The sequence below is a fragment of the Macrobrachium rosenbergii genome, chromosome 16 (genome assembly GCF_040412425.1).
Source record: "Macrobrachium rosenbergii isolate ZJJX-2024 chromosome 16, ASM4041242v1, whole genome shotgun sequence".
Taxonomy (NCBI): Eukaryota; Metazoa; Arthropoda; class Malacostraca; order Decapoda; family Palaemonidae; genus Macrobrachium; species Macrobrachium rosenbergii.
In genome coordinates, this window is record NC_089756.1 from 184,434 (window position 1) to 207,299 (window position 22,866).

General features: G+C 37.5%; 1 protein-coding gene across 1 annotated transcript in view; it reads right to left on the reverse strand.

Annotated features, from left to right (window-relative positions):
* Nucleotides 1-5,534: 5,534 nt before the first annotated feature.
* Nucleotides 5,535-22,866, reverse strand: part of LOC136847495 (mucin-22-like) — a 26,757-nt gene continuing 9,425 nt past the window's right edge. The window contains exons 2-3 of the mRNA XM_067119236.1: nt 9,690-9,763; nt 5,535-7,834 (exon numbers count right to left, since the gene is read on the reverse strand). Coding sequence (XP_066975337.1) covers nt 5,535-7,834; nt 9,690-9,763 — 2,374 coding nt within the window. The remainder of the gene's footprint in view (nt 7,835-9,689; nt 9,764-22,866) is intronic.

Sequence of the window (22,866 nt, forward strand, 5' to 3'; positions counted from 1 at the left end):
CTGCAGCGAATGAGAAGAGGAGGTAATGACTACCAGAGAAGATGAAAGGGAAGCGAAACAAAAGCTCATCCCCTTTGAAGGCTGAGCGGAGGCACCCGTAATAGGAGATTGCTATCACTTGCAGAGACAGCGAGCAGCAGCCAGCGCTATCTGCTATCGTCCGAGGAGAGCCCAATATGCAAATTTAAAAGGAATGCTTCATGGGCTCTTCAGCAGAGACTCCTTTTGTTAGGAGTATTTCAATTGTCTCTTTCCTCTTGCAAGCAAAGATATATACGCGTGTTTGTATGTATATATATATATATATATATATATATATATATATATATATATATATATATATATATATATATATATATATATATGTACATTATTTATATATATATATATATATATTTATATATATACATATATACTTTATATGTATACATTTATTGTATATATGTATTGTATATATATGTACATATATATACACATATATATATATATATATATATATATATATATATATATATATATATATATATATATATATATATATATATATATTTGTTAGGAACAATCGTTTGCCGATTGTTCCCTTAGTGGGTTGTTGCCTCCTTTGTTTGTTTGTTTTTCTTGCTGGCGAGTTGACGTGTGGTGGATGGTGTCAGACTTCGCCAGTCAGGTCCAGGACAGCAGTGGGTCACGGCAGCAGAGCCTGAGCGGAGAGCATTCTTTTGGAGGCGATGGTTGTCGTATCGACTCTGTCGTGGGAGTCCAGTCTTGTGGAACTGTGTCTGAGGACGTGATGGTTGCTGTATCAGCTCTGTTTAGTTGTCCTGCACTGTTGGTTTTACGGCTCTTGATTTATTCCTTTATGCTGCTTGTTTTTTTATTTATTTTATTTATCATTGCTAATGTTATTTATGATATTATGCTGCCTGTGGATTATTATGATTCTTTTGAGTTGTTTAATTGTGAATTTTGTTGTTGTCTCACGTGTTTATTGATTTGGTCATTTTAAGTTTATTTCTCTCCTGGACCTGACTCACTTGTAATTTTTGTAAATAAATTATTATTAAGGTAACTTTTTGTATTTGTTCTGCTACTCCCTCCTTTGTCACCTCTCGTCAGTCATTACAGCCCAATTGCTTGTTTTCTGTAAAGAACCTGTCGATCTCGAGAGGCGAGATCGTAAAATATATATATATATATATATATATATATATATATATATATATATATATATATATATATATATATATATATATATATATATATATATATATATATATATATATATATATATATATATATATATATATATATATATATATATATATATATATATATATATATATATATATATATATATATATATATATATATATATATATATATATATATATATATATATATATATATATAGAGAGAGAGAGAGAGAGAGAGAGAGAGAGAGAGAGAGAGATTCTTTCCAAAAATCGTTTTTCTATTCGAACCCCTTCTCACAATGCCATGAACAATAATCATACATTCAACCAAATATACGTCAAAAAATGTTAAGCACTGAGCAGATCTACATCTCATCTTACTTTAAGCGTGTCAAGACCCGAACTGGCACCAGAAACCTTGACTTTATCGTGACCGAATTAATATTCCGAACAGATTTCGATCAAGATCAAAGACTCTTAGGAAGGGAGGACTTTTTAAAAGTCCTACGACCAATTCGAAACCCAACTTCGGAACACGGGAAGTCTTAATAAGTCGTCCTTTCGTAGGTAATCATCATTTTAAGTCGTAATGAACGCCAGGTTCCCTCCGGGAAAGAGATGAAAGGTGCAATCTATTAAAACTTTTCAGTGGGAGAAATTATCCGCTTTGCCTTTAGATACGAAGTTATCTGTTCTGATTAAATGATCGCACGTTTCAATTGAACTGAACTGAATATAGAATTTAGGCCAAAGGCCAAGCACTGGGACCAATGAGGTCATTCAGCGCTGAAACGGAAATTGACGGTAAAAGGTTTGAAAGGTGTGGCAGGAGGAAGATCTCAAAGCAGTTGCACTATGAATCAATTGTTAGGAGAGGGTGGAAAGTAAGATGGAAGAAAGAGAATAAGAGAGGAGGTGCAGTAAAAGAAACGAAAGAGGTTACAGCTAGGTGCCAAAGGCAAGCTGCAGAGAACCTTAAGTAATGGCTACAGTGCACCGCGTGAGGTGTACTGACTGCACTACCCCACCTACGGGGATCACACGTTTCTCGGGTCATTAACACTACGAAAAATTAGCTCTCTCTCTCTCTCTCTCTCTCTCTCTCTCTCTCTCTCACACACACACATATTGTCAAGGGAGAAACGGAACATTACCTTTATGAGTTGTCACCCATCCAAATAGTGACCATAACCAACGCTGCCCAACTTCTCTGCTCAGTGGGACCATGAATGTCAAGTCAACGACGACAGGGCGATATGATTTTGACACTTGGCGAAATTCTGAAACGCCTGTGTTTCGCTCGATTCAGGTTAAATACGGAAAAAGAATTCAGTAGCTTTGACAGATGTTTTGATGGTAAATTTCTTCAGAGGACATTTGGGTCAGCGGACCGTTATATGTTTCGACAAACTTATTACATGAGATAAGAATTACTATAAACCTTGAGTTTATAATCTTGAGTTGTTAGTAAAGTTAATAAGTCCATAAAAAATGTTACCTGAACTTGATCTCCCACCGATAACAAGCAAATTCGGTATCAAATATATAAAGCTATTCAGACATGTATAATGATTTTTTGCATACCATTAATGATAATTTTCCAAGGTCAATAACCTTTACTCTGGAAGTTAGCTGCATTAACCCCCCTCTGGATTCAGTTTCTCATTGGCACAATATTTAGACTATTCAATTCAACCAATACTGCAACAGCTTTGATAACTTTAATTTCCTCTCTCTTAACTGTCTAAAATGAATACATTATTTATACATTCTCTTTAAAATCCCCAGAACATCCTGTAAAACCCCTTGTGAACCTCAGGGTGAGAAACTCATACACGCATGAAACCTCTTTGGCCAGTTCATGTAAACCTTAAACCTCTCTCTCCTATGTTCCTGAACCTCTTAGGTATGTTCACAAGACTCTACCAGGTGTATGAGCCTCAGTGCCACATTTATTTAAGTTCTGGGAATTCTTGTGAAGTTCTTATGTCTTTCTTGACCTTATGGCACAAAGTACAGTTCTGCCATGTTGACACACCTCAACACTATGCTCATTAGCCCGTATTGTCATATACGTAAACTATTCTAATACGATCAGAAACATCTCCGGCACGTTCGTAAACCCCCGGTACATCTATAACTCTCGGGGTTATGCCCATAAACCCCTTTGGCACGCAGGTTTAGAGGTAACCCAATAAAGTAGCTTTTCTCTGTGGCGCGTTGTGTAAACAAGATTCCAGAAATATTACAGAAATATTACAGAAATAGCGTGGTTTCTATTTTCACCATCCCAATCCACTTATCTTTTGATGGTTCGTAAGTGTTTTTATTTAATACTTGGGTACTGAACTATTATATTTACAATCTCAGTCCACTTATCTCTCTATGGTTCGTAGGAGTTTTGGTTAAACATTGGGATACTGAATTTGTTGTTATGTTTAAGTCTATTAGAAACAAACTGTATCTTAATTTTTATTCAATATTGGGATACTGAATTTGTTGTTATGTATAAGATCCATTAGAAACAAGCTATATTTTCTCGGCACCTTCTTCCACTGAACATTTTTTTATTTTCCTCCACCTGGCTTGTATCCCCTTGGAGTTTTAAAGGTAAATTATATTTTTCTCATTCGCTGATTTCTGCCAGAAGTGAAAACGTGAAATTCGGATTGGTATTACATGATGATTTATATACATACATACATACATACAAAAATAAATATATATATATATATATATATATATATATATATATATATATATATATATATATATATATATATATATATATATATATATATATATATATATATATATATATATTATATACACAGTATATACTACGGTATGTTTGATAACCCAATTGTGTTTTAACCCAATTAACAATGAGTCTTTGAAAAACAAATTTCACACTCTCTCTCTCTCTCTCTCTCTCTCTCTCTCTCTCTCTCTCTCTCTCTCTCTCTCTATATATATATATATATATATATATATATATATATATATATATATATATATATATATATATATATATATATATATATATATATATATATGTATGTGCATGTATGAGTGTGAATAAAGAACATTAAAAATAAACGACACCAGAATTAAATACACGCAATTCACAAAATTAAGAAACCTAGGGAAATAATAAAAAATAATTCCATTACAAACATACAGTATTGTACTGATTCATAAGGAGTGAGCAGCAAAGGATCTGCTCGAATACTGACATCTCCCTTTTCGTTCAATGAAATCCATATAAAGAGTGATGCCAGCAACCTCATCCCATAAATCAACGGTTTGAAACTTGCAAAAAAAAAAAAAAAAAAAAAAAACAAGAGCTATTAGGCGTCTGGTGTGGGGAGCAACGGGTCGAAATGAGACCTGGGAATCCACCAGGGAGAACGAGACATTCCCGCTCACATTCCCGTCAATTCCTGAAGCTCCTAACGGGAATACAAGGATGAAATACGAGGAAAACGTCTTTTTCAAAAAAGAGTAAATAATACTTGTTCTTCATTCGAGAGCGACTCAGACTTCGCCTAAAAGAGGAACTGTCTTCCACGCTAGAGAGAGTTTTTTTATGGAAAACATCCAGACGACGCAGGCCATTATAACCTTTATGGATGGAGCATTTCTCATTGTTTATATGAAATACTTCTCCAGAATATTTGTTTATTTTTAATGCTCGTTTTCGCAACGAAAAGTTCGGAATATACCTTTTTATATTTTCATAAAACAAATATTGCATTGTGGTTTGTAATTCTCAATTAAACATTACCGCTTAAGCACTTGACAACTTTAAAAGGCATGCTCCAATTTCCACGCTAATCACTAAGTACTATAGGTAAATGATACAGACTTACAGACGTACAACACCCAGAATCAAATATTAAAGTACAAATAATAATAATAATAATAATAATAATAATAATAATAATAATAATAATAATAATAATAATAATAATAATAAAACTGAAATTTGTAGAGGTCTGATTCCACAGAGAGGAAGGTTAAAAACCAGAGAAAAAGGAGAAAGAATTTCCAGAGATCGGCACCAGAGTATTTCTCATTTCTACAAACCCTGAGAAGAGGTGGTTTGACGGGTGTTCAGAAGACGCTTGAGGTAAGCCTCATTCAGTATTTACTTTCTAATATCCTGTTCTATTGTATATAAATTCATAGACATCCATTCATTTACTTAGTAATCTATCAGCTCACCGATGGATGTATTCAGGTATCTTTTAATTTACCGTAAATTCTACAATATTAATTCTACATCACCGTCGCAAAAATAAGGAATTCCAATTTGCATATTGTGAGTGACACGGCTCTCTACTGATAGAATGTGAGTGACACGGCTCTCTGCTGATAGAATGTGAGTGACACGGCTCTCTGCTGATAGCATGTGAGTGACACGGCTCTCTGCTGATAGAATGTGAGTGACACGGCTCTCTGCTGATAGAATGAGTGACACGGCTCTCTGCTGATAGAATGTGAGTGACACGGCTCTCTGCTGATAGAATGTGAGTGACACGGCTCTCTGCTGATAGAATGTGAGTGACACGGCTCTCTGCTGATAGAATGTGAGTGACACGGCTCTCTGCTGATAGAACGTGAGTGACACGGCTCTCTGCTGATAGAATGCTCCCCTGCTGATAGAATGTGAGTGACACGGCTCTCTGCTGATAGAACGTGAGTGACACGGCTCTCTGCTGATAGAATGTGAGTGACACGGCTCTCTGCTGATAGAACGTGAGTGACACGGCTCTCTGCTGATAGAACGTGAGTGACACGGCTCTCTGCTGATAGAACGTGAGTGACACGGCTCTCTGCTGATAGAACGTGAGTGACACGGCTCTCTGCTGATAGAACGTGAGTGACACGGCTCTCTGCTGATAGAACGTGAGTGACACGGCTCTCTGCTGATAGAATGTGAGTGACACGGCTCTCTGCTGATAGAACGTGAGTGACACGGCTCTCTGCTGATAGAACGTGAGTGACACGGCTCTCTGCTGATAGAACGTGAGTGACACGGCTCTCTGCTGATAGAACGTGAGTGACACGGCTCTCTGCTGATAGAACGTGAGTGACACGGCTCTCTGCTGATAGAACGTGAGTGACACGGCTCTCTGCTGATAGAACGTGAGTGACACGGCTCTCTGCTGATAGAACGTGAGTGACACGGCTCTCTGCTGATAGAACGTGAGTGACACGGCTCTCTGCTGATAGAATGTGAGTGACATGGCTCTCTGCTGATAGAACGTGAGTGACACGGCTCTCTGCTGATAGAACGTGAGTGACACGGCTCTCTGCTGATAGAACGTGAGTGACACGGCTCTCTGCTGATAGAACGTGAGTGACACGGCTCTCTGCTGATAGAACGTGAGTGACACGGCTCTCTGCTGATAGAACGTGAGTGACACGGCTCTCTGCTGATAGAATGTGAGTGACACGGCTCTCTGCTGATAGAACGTGAGTGACACGGCTCTCTGCTGATAGAACGTGAGTGACACGGCTCTCTGCTGATAGAACGTGAGTGACACGGCTCTCTGCTGCTAGAATGTGAGTGACACGGCTCTCTGCTGATAGAATGTGAGTGACACGGCTCTCTGCTGCTAGAATGTGAGTGACACGGCTCTCTGCTGCTAGAATGTGAGTGACACGGCTCTTTGCTGCTAGAATGTGAGTGACACGGCTCTCTGCTGATAGAATGTGAGTGACACGGCTCTCTGCTGATAGAATGTGAGTGACACGGCTCTCTGCTGATAGAATATGAGTGACACGGCTCTCTGCTGTTAGAATGTGAGTGACACGGCTCTCTGCTGATAGAATGTGAGTGACACGGCTCTCTGCTGATAGAAAGTGAGTGACACGGCTCTCTGCTGATAGAATGTGAGTGACACGGCTCTCTGCTGATAGAAAGTGAGTGACACGGCTCTCTGCTGATAGAACGTGAGTGACACGGCTCTCTGCTGATAGAACGTGAGTGACACGGCTCTCTGCTGATAGAACGTGAGTGACACGGCTCTCTGCTGATAGAAAGTGAGTGACACGGCTCTCTGCTGATAGAAAGTGAGTGACACGGCTCTCTGCTGATAGAACGTGAGTGACACGGCTCTCTGCTGATAGAACGTGAGTGACACGGCTCTCTGCTGATAGAACGTGAGTGACACGGCTCTCTGCTGATAGAATGTGAGTGACACGGCTCTCTGCTGATAGAACGTGAGTGACACACGGCACTCTGCTGATAGAACGTGAGTAACACGGCTCTCTGCTGATAGAACGTGAGTGACACGGCTCTCTGCTGATAGAACGTGAGTGACACGGCTCTCTGCTGATAGAACGTGGATAGAACGTCACGGCTCTCTGCTGATAGAACGTGAGTGACACAGCTCTCTGCTGATAGAATGTACAGCTCTCTGCTGATAGAACGTGAGTGACACAGCTCTCTGCTGATAGGACGTGAGTGACACGGCTCTCTGCTGATAGAACGTGAGTGACACGGCTCTCTGCTGATAGAACGTGAGTGACACGGCTCTCTGCTGATAGAACGTGAGTGACTCGGCTCTCTGCTGATAGAACGTGAGTGACACAGCTCTCTGCTGATAGAACGTGAGTGACACGGCTCTCTGCTGAAAGATTTCATCCCGATGAGGGGATAACGCAACGTGTAATTCATTACTAAAGCCATTCATTCGCATTTGTTCATGTGATTATTCATGGCGCTATCAGTGGGCAACAAATACATACCCCCAGTCCCTTACGGGTAAAAGCATCCCCTTCCTTTCCCCTCACCCCGTACATACCATTCCACTTCCCCCTTCCACTAGGGATCCTCTTCCCCTCCCCACACCTTCATCCGCTCCTCCCCCTCTCCCTTCCCTGAATGAGCCCTTCCCCTACCTTCCACCCCTACCCGTGATACACCAATCCACTCCCCGGCGTCTCCTTATCTAAGGCCCAACCCCCACCCCGAACACACCAATCACCTCCACCTCCCGTCTCGTAGGTATCCCCCCCCACCCAGCACACACCAATCAAATCCCAGCCCCCCGGGATCCTAGGGCCTCCCCCCTTCCCAAAACACCAATCCACTCCTCCTCCCGTCTCCTAGGAACTCCCCCAGCTCTGGCACACACCAATCCACTCCCCCTCCCGTCTCCTGGGGACTCCAACGCCCCCCCCTTCCCCGTGAACACCCATCCACTCCTCCCCCAAAACGCCGCCCCTGAATGAATAGATTATGATTCATAAAAAGTGAATGGGAGGGGAAGAAAGTGAACTCTTTATGGCGCATAATGCAGCCAAACGAAAGAAAAATATTAATTAATTGTTCCTTTTCATATTTTTCCCGTTTAAAAAAGCTGTTCAGTTCCAGGCAGTATTTTTTGAATTGTGGTGATGGAATTTTTTGTTTTGTTTTGTTGCTTTCAGGCGAAATATCATGGTGTGTTTTTTTATTGGGGGTGCGGGGGGAGGAAACTGGTCATATTCACACTGTTTTTATTACCAAATACTACTGAATACTAAATACGGCACTGTATATGGACACGCAAGTGAGCGCGCAAGACCGCGCGAGCGCACACAAGCATAAAAAAGTCCAGGGACATTTAATGATAAAATTATATATATATATATATATATATATATATATATATATATATATATATATATATATATATATATATATATATATATATATATATATACATATACATATAAATTGGAGTCTCCTAGATACAAAATATATATAAATAACTGGAGTCTCCATAAATACAACTTAATAAACAGTAAAAAACATCTGAAATTAGATGTCACGCTTTTTCTCTCTCTCTCTCTCTCTCTTGGCGTCTCACTAATTATCCTTTTTCACATGCTTTGGACTCATCCCTTTCAAACATGGAATCTTTCTTCTATTTCCCTTCCTCCTGAATTTCTTCCTCCCCATCCGACATATGTAAGGTTTTTCTTCCCCTTTCTTCTCCTTGCTAATTATCCTATTCTCTTTTATTTCGCGTTTCTTTGATTTAAAGTTAACCAAGGTACGAGATCAAAACGAACTGCAGATTTCACGCCCTCTATCCTCTCTCTCTCTCTCTCTCTCTCTCTCTCTCTCTCTCTCTCTCAAACACACTCACTCACACACACACACACACACACACACACACACACACACACACACACACACAACTGAGTTAGTATCCTTCACATGGGTCAAGAAAGCTGATACCACGCAAGATAAAAATACAAAAAAATGAATCGAGACTTGATAAGCAAATTTAAGAATTGTGAAAACACAACAAATATGTATCAATAAAAAAAAGTTATGACGGTAGATGGCATGAAGAAAGACAACGTATGCTCATCAACAAGCAAGATATGACGACAGATGGAATGAAGATGCGATGGAACAGATGATAAAGATGAATGAAATGAAGGAAACAGGAGTGAAAGTATAAACAATAATTTTTCATTTACCTTATTTACGACCGCCAATGTGACCCGTTTCCGCCGGGGAAAGGCTCTGAACTGTAGTTCGTGGGCTCTCTGGAGAGTCTGAGCTGTTGGGAAGAAAAAAAAAATGTTTAAATATTTAACTACTATATATTCTCAGCTATTTAAAATAATTAAGTAGCTATTTGATGACTACTGCACTCTCTAATTGCTTTGATATTTTAAATTTTAATTGACAGATAGTCTTTGTGGTTATGTAATAACATTTTCTTGTAAAGTGCAGACATTTTTTTCCTTCTCTCTCTCTCTCTCTCTCTCTCTCTCTCTCTCTCTCTCTCTGTGTGTGTGTGTGTGTGTGTGAAAAGGAGACAAGAAGCCCGACTTGAGACATGACGAAATGTATGAACACTTCAAAAAATTCTGTTATTATGCCCAAGTAAATAATTTAAAAACATTTACATACAGTTCTTTAAATACTGCTATGACAGTTGTAGCATCGCAATACCTATTCAATATGTTAGATAAGAACCAATTGCATTTGCAACTCAAATAGGCTAAATTTCAAGTTTTTATCAGTGGCATCATATCCAAATTCAAATTAGAAAGTAAACTTCAGAGGCGAAACGGAAACATAATTGATAACATAAAATCGAGAAACGGAAAGTTTAAAAAAAAAACGATAATAAAAACGTATTTATTTTTCGAAACCTGATTACTCAGTGCATATCAAAAGGGAATATCCAAATTTATTTTATACACAACTACAATGTAAACAATCGTCAGGTGTACTGATCGAATTAGGCAATGAAATTAAAGGGCTAATTCCAGTGCAGCCCAACACCCAAATATTTTATGACTTTAACCGATTGACTTCAAAGGGTAATATCACAGTGCTGTAAGTGTAAACATTTTATTATCTATCCGTTTACTGATAGACTGCCAAACAAATTCTTCGGGCGAAACACACTTTTTTTCACTGACATGAAAAGTGTCAATAATGTAAATTAAAGAATATATATCAATTTAAAATGCTATTTACGGACGCTACGTACCGTTCTGGTTCAGTCAAAGATATAATACCTTCATTCTGCATATTAATAACTACAGCGTGTAGTGATAAGAGAGGCTAATCCCGGGTTAGATGACGGAAAGTCTAACTGTAGACTATCAGTGGTAGCCTAACCGTAGACTATCAAAAGTAGTCTAACAATCGAAGACTATCAAAGGTAGTCCAACAACTGTAGACTATCAAAGGTAGTCTAACCAACAACTATCAAAGGTAGTCTAACTGAAGACTATCAAAGGCAGTCTAACAGCCGTAGACTATCAACAGTAGTCTAACAACCGTAGACTATCAACGATAGTCTAACAACCGTAGACTATCAATAGTCTAACAACCATAGACTATCAAAGGTAGTCTAACCGTAGCCTATCAAAGGTAGTTTAACAATCGAAGACTGTCAAAGGTAGTCTAACAACCGTAGGCTATCAAAGGTAGTCTAACCATAGACTAACAAAGGTAGTCTACCCGAAGGCTATCAAAAGCAGTCTAACAACCGTAGACTATCAAAGGTAACAACCATAGACTATCAAAGGTAGTCTAACCATAGACTATCAAAGGTAGTCTAACCATAGACTATCAAAGGTAGTCTAACCGATGCCTATCGAAAGTAGTCTGGCCGTAGACTATCAAAGGTAGCCTAACCATAGGCAATCACAGGTAGTGTAACAACTGTAGACTATCAACGGCAGTCTAACCACAGACTATCAAAGTCAGTCTAACTGTAGACTATCAAAAGAAGTCTAACTGTAGACTGTCAACGGTAGTCTAACCGTAGCCTGATAAGCTACACCCAGCAAACTTTGGATCGAATCGCAGAGTTTCTGACAAGTAAAATGCTGTACAATTGTAACATCCATTTTCACTTCTCTCTCTCTCTCTCTCTCTCTCTCTCTCTCTCTCTCTCTCTCTCTCTCTCTCTCTCTCTCTCTCTCTCTTTGTCGCTAGTTATTTGTGAATCCTTTGTATGTCTTTTCCATGCCTGCATTGCAACACCATGAACTAACTAACCGTTGCATTTCGACGCTAAAACTGAATGGATGGAAATGGGGACGAGCAATTGAATTCTTTAACTATTGTTTACCCTGGGCACTGCGAACGCAAACATGTATAATTCTATTTATTTCGAAACGCAGCGTCCACCAGCGCCCACTGCCCTTCAGTGAAAAGATTGCGAAGCGTGTAATTCATCACTAACACAATTGGAATCCGTGAAAATTATCAGGCAAACTGTTATCAGGGATATGACTGACAAAAAACAAAATGGCGTCCTCTGAATGATGCGAAATTGCAACGGGAAATGCAAACTCGAAATTCTTTTTGATATAAAGCCGATTGTCACTCGGCGTAAAAAGGTGAATGTTTTCTTTTTGACCATTTTTTTTTATCGCTCGTCATTGATATCTGCAGTATATTTTGCGCTTTGATAACGCGATATGCCGCGGTTAGTTTCACTTTAAGCTGCGTATGGGTTTGTGCTTTCAATGTAGGTCAGTTTATAAATGCATGCATATAACAGTACAGGTTATTATTCATTCATATATATATAACAGCAAAAGTCATACACAGTCCCACACCATCGAATGGAGTGGGGTTGCAGGGCAGGGTGGCTAGTTCCTTTCTTAGATATGCGCCACCCAGCTAATCACAAATGCCCATTTGCAGCTGGGTCAAATGTCTGACCATCAATTGAATTGAACTGAATATAGAGCTTAGGCCAAAGGCCAAGTACTGGGACCTATGAGGTCATTCAGCGCTGAAACGGTAGCTGACAGTAAAAGGTTTGAAAGGTGCAACAGGAGGAAATCATCGCAGTTGCACTGTGAGTCAATAGTTAGGAGAGGGTGAAAAGTAAGATGGAAGAAAGAGAATATGAAAGGGGATACAGTAAAAGGAACGAAAGGGTTGCAGCTAGGGCCCGAGGGCAAGCTGCAAAGAACCTTAAGTAATGCCTACACTGCACCGCATGAGGTGCACTGACGGCACTTCCCCCCAAGCGAGAATCGAATCCGTGACCTCGCAAATGGTAGCTAAGTGCTCAACTGATGATTGACCATGTATCATTTTTAAGAGTATATAATTCTTATGTCACTGAGACAGCTTCCTTGAGAAATTCTACATGTTTCTGCCCACCCACGAGACTTTCCTTTTACGGAAGAATAACTGTAATCAAGACAATAAAAGGACTGGTCAGATATTATGAATATCAGTGAAAAAATTACCCTTGTGTCTGAATCTTAAGGTAAAAGTTTTTCCTGTTATTCAGGGTGGCATGTATTCAGTTATAACTCTCTGCACAATTCAAAATTCATTAATGTTTGCTAACATTAGGAACAGGTCATAAAAATAACTTCTTTTACTTAAAGATGTCACAATTTCGACAAAAGTTCTCACTAAAAGCAAAAAATGACAACAGAACAAAATATAACACGGATGAGTAAACGAACATTTATAGTTAGTGTAACCGAGAATCGAGATTTCATAATATTTAAGAGGAAGTTGACCAGCAATTTTATCAAACATTTTCCCAAAATCCTATTTTCTAAGCAGCTACATCATAAGCAATGCGTCGAAAATGGACTATTTTGACGTAGTTATATGATCGAATTGGGACGAAATTGACCTGAAGTTAATTTTACTTTTATGATAAAATTTAGACGAAACTGACTTGAAACTAATTTTACTTTATGTAATAAAACCTAGACGAAACTGACTTGGAGTTAATTTTACTTATGATCAAATTTAGACGAAACTGACTTGAGGTTAATTTTACTTATATGATCAGATTTAAATGAAACTGACTTGAAACTAATTTTACTTTATATAATAAAATTTAGACGAAATTGACTTGAAGTTAATTTTACTTAGGCTATATGATCAAATTTAGACGAAGCTGACTTAAGATTAATTTTACTTATGTAATCAAATTTAGACTAAACTGACTTGAAGTTAATTTTATTTATATGATCAAATTTGGACGAAACTGATTTGAAGTTAATTTTAGTCCCTACTTATATGATCAAATTTAGGCGAAACTGACTTGAATTGAACCTTTACTTATATGATCAAATTTGAACTAAACTGACTTGAGATTCATTTTAAACGTCTGATAAAGCCAGCATAACCACCAGGGCATTTCCCATCCCGAAAATAAGCCGAAATTGAAAAAAAAAAAAAAAAAATGGGGAGGTCAAACTTGGGAAAGGAAAACTCCGCGCAAAGTTCTTTTCAGATTAAACTTTGATTACAAAGTCCTGCTCCTCTCTGACTAGGCCACTTTATCTCTCAAATCCGAGTAACTTTAATTACTTGTACAGTTTTCTTTTTTCTTTTTTTTTTTTTACGTAAGTGAGAAGTCCCTCCTCCTCTCCCCTATCCCCCCAAACAATAGACATTAGTCACACGTTACCAAACGTTGGATTTTGTTGTAATTTACTTGTTTTTTTTTATTTTTTTAGTAATTTACTTATTTTTTAATTTTTTTGCAGTAATATCCTTATTTTTTTATACTTTTGTAGTAATTTACTTATTTTCTTAATCTTCATAGTAGTAATTTACTTTACTTACTTTTGCAGTAGATTTTTTTTTTACTTTTGTAGTACTTTACTTATATTTTTTTTATATATTTTTAGTAATTTACTTATTCTCTTATGTCTGTATCTACTTCGATATTAACTCTTGCTTCCTAATGAGGACCATATTCTTTGGAAGCTTGAATTTCAAGTCAATGGCCCCTGTGAGAGGCTTGTTCCATATGAACAGGGTCCATCTTCTGAATAATAATAATAATAATAATAATAATAATAATAATAATGAACACCAAATTCTTTGCAAGCTTGAATTTCAAGTCAATGGGCCCTGTGGTGGGCTTCTTCCGTATCAATAGGGTCCATCCTCTGAATAATAATAATAATAATAATAATAATAATAATAATAATAATAATAATAATAATAATAATAATAATAATAATAATAATAATAGCTGTTTAGATTATAATACTCATCCTTTCCAACTTTCCCAGCTCCAGCGCATGATCCATACGGTACAGATTCACCTTCCAAAGGCATTATGCAATACAATACTGCAAGTTAGCAATTAACTTTGCAATGAGAGTTTAGATGTAAGACCGGATTTTGGGGGATGGGGCGGGGTTGGTTGGCATTGAGCAATGGGCTACAAGGCCTGGCCTTGCACGGTACAAAGCGTTACAGTCTCTGTAGCTAATATTCAATTCATTTTTTTTTTCTGAATGAGGTATTTGTGTACCACTGCGAATATTTAACATTATTCATGAAATGAAAATGCTCATCATTTTCTGCTTATGTGTACATATTTTACGGCAGTGTTATACATTTCAAAAATACAAATATTAACATTTATCTTTTTATCAGAAGAGTCCTTTTTTTTGCTACCTAATTTATCTGCTGCTTACTATCTTCTATTTATCCATTCATCCCGCCTCTCTCTCTCTCTCTCTCTCTCTCTCTCTCTCTCTCTCTGGCTGGAAACCGATCTCTCTCTCTCTCTCTCTCTGGCTGGAAACCGATCTCTCTCTCTCTCTCTCTCTGGCTGGAAACCGATCTCTCTCTCTCTCTCTCTCTCTCTCTCTGGCTGGAAACCGATCCTTTCTCTCTCTCTCTCTCTCTCTCTCTCTCTCTCTCTCTCTCTCTCTCTCTCTCTGTGTGTCGGGAACCGATCTGTCTCTCTCTCTCTCTCTCTCTCTCTCTCTCTCTCTCTCTCTCTCTCTCTCGTGTGTGTTGGTAACCGATCTCTCTCTCTCTCTCTCTCTCTCTCTCTCTCTCTCTCTCTCTCTCTCTCTCTCTCTCTGGAAACCGATCTCTCTGTCTCTCTCTCTCTGGAAACCGATCTATCTCTCTCTGTCTCTCTCTCTTTGCTGTCCTTATTGTTTCCACTATGCTGAATAAAATGTTAATCAGATTCGCCCGGCTCCTTAATTGTTAACATGGTCTGTCACTGTTTCTCCAGAGGGTAATAAAAATGATCACATCGTGGAGTAAATTTGACCTCACATAATTATTTAGGTAGACTGTTTTTTTTAAACTGAAAATAATGGAAAATTCACTTTTGTTTGTTTGTTTACTCTTACATAAAGCCATTGTTTCAAACTCTTCCCGTGTACATACCTACATTGCCTGACAGATGTCACCTAAGGCTAAAAGTGGAATAGAAGCGAGAGAGAGAGAGAGAGAGAGAGAGAGAGAGAGAGAGAGAGAGAGAGAGAGAGAGAGAGAGAGAGATCGGTTTCCAGAGAGAGAGAGAGAGAAAGAAGAATGAATGCTGTTTTCAGTCAGAGAGAGTGAGAGAGAGAGAGAAAGAAATGAATGCGGTTTTCAGCCAGAGAGAGAGAGAGAGAGAGAGAGAGAGAGAGAGAGAGAGAGAGAGAGAGAGAGAGAGAGATCGGTTTCCACCCTGAGAGAGAGAGAGAGAGAAATCAGTTTCAAGCTAGAGAGAGAGAGAGAGAGAGAGAGAGAGAGAGAGAGAGAGAGAGAGAGAGAGAGAGTTTCCCGGCAAGTCAGGGGTAAACTCAATCACAGGCATTTGATAGTAAACAAATTTCGTAACATTTATACAAACATGCCACCCAAATACTATTTATTATCACTGACCCTCGTGTTCTCCTTCAGAAAATTAGACGTCACCTTGGCACCTAAAAAAATGAATTCTAGTGTGTTTTTCTTTTGTGTATATAACACAAATCCATAATAACACACTGGTACTTGAAGTATATAATATGAAGGTGGAGTGTATAATATTCAGTTATTGTTCTCTCTCTCTCTCTCTCTCTCTCTCTCTCTCTCTCTTTATCAAACATTATTTTTGTTTTCAGTTTAGCCAAACATTATTCAAAGATTCTGCACCCTTTCTCATTCGCTCCCTTATTGGACAGACGTCATCTCTCGACACTTTTCTCTCGTTGTCTAGTGGAACGTTCATCTATTATTTCCATTATTCCTCCTGTCACTCGTCCGTCAGATGTCAATTCTGCACCTAAGGTGCAAACTGCTATTCCCTCAACGATATAAATAAGAGAAAGAAAATGATAATTATTGTTGTGTAACACAGGCAGGCGACAACGCGCAGACCATATTGGAACTTGGAGCTGGGGTAAAATTGCATTAAATTCTTAATGAGCTCCGTGCTTATTCAGCGTAGGTATTGTGGGGTGGGGGGAGGGGGAAGGGGGATGGGCGGGGGAGAACGGCGCTAATTAGCATTCGGAATAACGAAAAATAAGAAACGGACGGAGAGGAAAAATGGGGAACTAACATAATCCCGTGATGTTGCCTTTGACGGAGCAAGACGTCTAGAAATGCATTTTAATTTCCGAGTTCTGGAACAGACGGAGGAATTTCAGCTCTCTCTCTCTCTCTCTCTCTCTCTCTCTCTCTCTCTCTCTCTCTCTCTCTCTCTCACACACACACACTTCTCAGCTTTCTTGGTACAGTCTTATGTTTAATCATCTCATCCGAATGAGGAAGATATTAAGAGATGAAAAATAAGAATATGGTATCGGCGCATTTTGCGGCAAGTTTAATACTTTTGCGTTTACAAGATAAGATGCTTATTATGTCTATATATATGTATATCTATATACAATTTTATATGTATAATATATATATATATATATATATATATATATATATATATATATATATATATATATATATATATATATATATATATATATATGTGTGTGTGTGTGTGTGTGTGTGTGTATGTATGTATGTATGTAAACCCTTAAACATGTAAACTTCTACGGAGAATTATGACCTCCCACAGGGAAATTAACTCTGCTATAAAAAAATGAACGAAGCCTCTTCAGAATTCAAGAAAAGGCACAATGCCTTCAGACCGCCCACGTTTTTCTTGCATAAATATGACTTCCCCTCGGCAGTTCTTTAGCTGGACTTTACGTCATAAGCGTGCGAGAAGTTGGTAGTGTTTCTGCGTATTTACAAGGACAAAATAAAGAAACCTTACATGTGTGTATATATATATATATATATATATATATATATATATATATATATATATATATATATATATATATATATATATATATGATTATTATCACTTTTGTACGTGATTCATTTATCACACATTACCACAGGTGAAAAATAAGAAACGGGGTGTAGGTCCTGACCGGTTTCGACTTTATTTCCAAGCCATTGACGAAGGACTGATACAGAGTATGAGAAGTCACAATTATATATACTACAAGAACAGTACTGACGAACATACACAACCGTTAGAGCAGGGGTTTTCAACCTTTTTCTCCCCACGTACCATTTTGGGTATTTTTAATGTCAGTAATGTAGCCCCATCACTTTGTATAAAGTAGAAAACAAAACAAAAGCAGAAAAACATTCCATTGTGTATGTCTGCAAGTACTGTACTGAAGGGAAGTAAGTACACAACTCTCCTGACATAACCAACAATATTGTAAACACAAAGAATTCCATAAAAATAAAGAAAATTGTTGATAATTATTTACCTGCGGCTATGCAGTCAGTGGGCGGCCAGGCCCCTAACCCTAACACCCGTCGGGAGAGCGTACCCACTAACTGACCTTTGGCGTACCCCCTGGGGTACGCGTACCCCAGGTTGAAAACCCCTGCGTTAGAGGCTACATATCCCCACTCAGGCCGGTGTCGAGGTAGGAGTGGCCTTTAAAACTCATTTGGCTAAAAATCACAATAGACTCTCAGGGGACATTGCTGATAAACAGACCATACCCCACCTCAGATCCACACCTGACAGGTGTCATGGAGGCGGAGTTTGGAAACTCATTAACATTACTACCCTGTACTGTGTTTACAAATATGATAATCCTATTTTCATACATCTCTACTGCCTACCTTAAAGTTTAAACAATTTACAAATTTCTTTTGATATTAAAGGATCAAGTTTATACATCCCTTGACTGATATTCATATTGTGGTTGTAACTTTCTTTTATAAAGCTAGATTCAATGATGTTCCTTTCCAGTGCATTATTAGAATATACAATCCTTTTTGCCCCTTCCCAGTTGATAGCATGATTGTTCTCACTAACATGTACAAATATACCACTATTCCCTTGTGCATATCTCACACATTTCTTATGCTGTTCAATTCTTTTTCCAGTGCTTTCCTGGTTTGGCCAATATAAAAGTTGTCACAAGACTTACACGGAATTTTATATACACACCCTTTAGTATTGTCTAGGGAGTTCTTGATAAGTACATTTTTCATTGTTGTATTGTTCTTAAATGCGACATTAACACCAAAATTCTTAAGAAGATGAGGATATCTTTCATATTATTATTATAAGGCAAAACAAGCAAATTTTTTGTGTTGTAAGGTTCTTTCTGGTTTTGATACATAGTCTTTTTGCCGCTTCAAATGCACTGTTTAATACACTATCAGGATATTTCAATTTCTTGCCTGCATTCCTAATCTTATCTATTTCATCAGCCATATATTCAGGGCTACATACCCGTAATGCTCTTAAAAACATAGATGAAAACACTGACTTTTTAACCTTATTGCTTTGTCCAGAATAGAAATGCACATAGGAAGAAATTTTAGTGGGTTTTCTATACACACTGTATTTAAACCCACTACTATTTCTTCGTATGAGGACATCCAAAAACGGTAAGCACCCATCATTTTCCATTTCCATCGTGAATTTAATTGATGGTACTAATTGATTTAACTTGGCAAAAAGTTTTTACATCTTGGTTCCTGGCCATACACAAATTATGTCGTCAACATACCTAAACCATGTTACATTATGTGGGATTATGTTGTTTAATATCTTCTTTTCAAAAAATTCCGTATATAAGTTACTTAACACTGGGGATAGAGGGTTTCCCATTGCCATACCAAAATTTTGTGAGTAAAATTTACCATTAAATTCAAATTTACAATCTTTTACACATAATTTAATCAGTTCAATTAAGCTACTTTTAGAAAATGGGATATCCAGCTGTGTGTTCTCTAACAATTCAGATAAAAACGCCATCAGATCATCTATTGGCACCTTTGTGAATAGTGATACAACATCAAAACTTACAAGCTGGATTCACTATTAATCTCTACACTATTTAGTTTATTTATCAGGTCCACATTATTCTTGATATCCATCAGTTGGATTCGAACAGCTTTTCTGGTTTAGAAACAACTGAAATACGGTGACTTTGACCGCCGAGCCTTCAAGATGGCCTAACATTTTGTCTGTGTATATATATGTATATATACACATACATACATACAAATTACATACATACACATTTAGACCCACTGGCCTGATTAACAGAGCGCAGGAAACCTTGGACTGGAATCCTGGTCGACGAAAGAAAGTTATAGGATTCGTTCTGTTATATCTCCTTGTGGCTTAGTTGATCGAAGTAGGGGGCTTCGCCCCACCCACTGAAAAATAAACCAGACGCCCAGTATTGAGTTAACTCTCATATCTTCTCTCGAGTGAAGAAAAAAAGAGGTCTAACAATATTTAATACACACGAAAATCACTCTGTAAAATGCTGGCAACCTCGGAACAATATTCCAGCAGATCCTCTATATATATATATGTATATATATATATATATATATATATATATATATATATATATATATATATATATATATATATATATATAAATGTGTATGTAAATTATATTATATAGACACACACATCAAATTTTATTTGATAAAATAAAAAAAAAGTGGAACTTCAGTAATACATCAACATCTTCTAATACTAACAATAATAATGTATTTATCATGCAAACTAATTCATGAGTTTTACATATGTTTACTTGGACATAAGCATTTACTTGAAGCTTAAGTAAATAAATGTTTTAAACGCTCTATTTACTTAAATTCCAAGTTTTATTTGCGTCTAAGAGAGGGCAGGAAAAGATAGCAAAATAAAGTAAATAATAATAATAATAATAGTAATAATAATAATAATCCATTTCCTCGTTATCTCTTATTTCTTAGTTATTATTGAATGGGAGGAGCAGAAAGAAAAGTAATAAAAATAAACTTATGAAAAACTTCAAAAGGAAGCGTTTTCATGCAATTTGTATTTGGAAGCTAAGAGCGGAGAATTCTGAGAGAGAGAGAGAGAGAGAGAGAGAGAGAGAGAGAGAGAGAGAGAGAGAGAGAGAGAGAGAGAGAGGTCGAATGGTGCAGCTTGTAAATAAGAGAAAGAGAGAGAGTGAGTGAGTGAAGTGAAGTGAAGTGAAGTGAAGTGAAGTGAGAGAGAGAGAGAGAGAGAGAGAGAGAGAGAGAGAGAGAGAGAGAGAGAGGTCGAATGGAATTGCAGCGTGTAAATAATAATAATAATAATAATAATAATAATAATAATAATAATAATAATTATTATTATTATTATTATTATTATTATTATTATTATTATTATTATTATTATTATTATTATCATTATTATTATTATTATTACCCGTAACAACCCAGTAATATTTATGCTCAAAGTAGGATTAATTATTATTATTAGATTATTAATATTCATCATGTCCCTTTTTCCACATGACAAAGGTAATGTAATGCAGTAAATGAAAATAATAATGAAGAAAATAGCTGTGAGTTGAATAAATAATTAGCTCAGATAATTAGCAATCGAATAATGACAGAATACGTCAATCGGAAAAGGCGGTCCAAAAAAGGGGGTGGGATTTAACAGTGAATTGTCAGATAAACAAATAAAAAATGCGCCGAATTTTCTGTTCAGCGTATAATCAAGGCCGGCGAAAATAGATGTATCTTTAGGTGGTCTCCGTATAATGCTGTATGAGCCGCGGCCCATGAAACTTTAACCACGGCCCGGTGGTGGCCTGGCCTATATCGTTGCCAGAAGCACGATTATGGCTAACTTTAACCTCAAATAAAATAAAAGCTACTGAGGCTAGAAGGCTGCAATTTGGTGTGTTTGATGATTGGAGTGTGGATGATCAGAGTACCAGTTTGCAGCCCTCTACCCTCAGTAGTTCTTAAGATCTGAGGGCGGACAGAAAAAGTGTGGACCAAAAAAAAGCGCGGACAGAAAAAAGTGCAGACAAAAAAACAGTGCGGACAGAAAAGTGAGGAGAGAAAAAAGTGCGGACGGACAGAAAAAGCCGGCACAATAGCTTTCTTTTACAGAAAACTAAAAGTCGCCAGACAATCTGAACGGTTTACCAAATCACGTTCTCATGGTGATCAACTTCGCATATTCATTATTCATGCAACAGACGTGACAGCAAACAAAGACGAATAAAGACAAAAGAAAAGTAAAAGTAAAAGGAAATTACTGCAGCATTCACAACCCGACGTAATAAAAGAAATAAACAAAAATATTTGCATCGTCGAGCGCTCTACCAGTTCTTCTGCGGCCCACATCGGAGTGGTAATATGGCGTCGGTCGTTTCAATCTTTGCAGCTTTTATCACCATCGCGGGGCCGTTCAGTAGATCTGTAAGCATAGCTCTCAATGGCTTCTCTCTCTCTCTCTCTCTCTCTCTCTCTCTCTCTCTCTCTCTCTCTCTCTCTCTCTCTCGTGCGACGGGAATGGTGCGCGATTTAACTGCAATGGGACCTTGATGGCGGATCATTTAAGTTCTTATTCTTTTTCCGATGCCGCCGAAAAGGTTTCGTTGTATTTTTTTATCGGGTTGGTGTTTGTGTGTGTGTGCGTGCGTATGTTTGTCGTTTCTTTTTTTTTGCGTATTTTTTAAAAAATTATAACGGGGTGCATTGTTATGTGCATTCGGTATGTCAGGGTTTGCGAAATAGGTCACTGGTCACGTACCTTCTTATGTGTATATATATGTACGTATACACACGCACATATATATATTATATTTTTATATGATATATATATATAGTAGTATATATATATATATATATATATATATATATATATATATATATATAGATATATATATGATTATAATAATCCGTTCCCCAATGAACCCCGTTAGCAGTCATCTCCGGAAACATTGCTAGCCTCATTGTATATTGAACCCCTACATACATTGCGCCCCTCACCTCTTATTTTGTAGGCAATCTCTTGCACCTTTCACTTAAAGTCATTTCTGTTCCAGTGTTCCCCTAACATGCCATTTTTGAAAAATGTTTATGTCT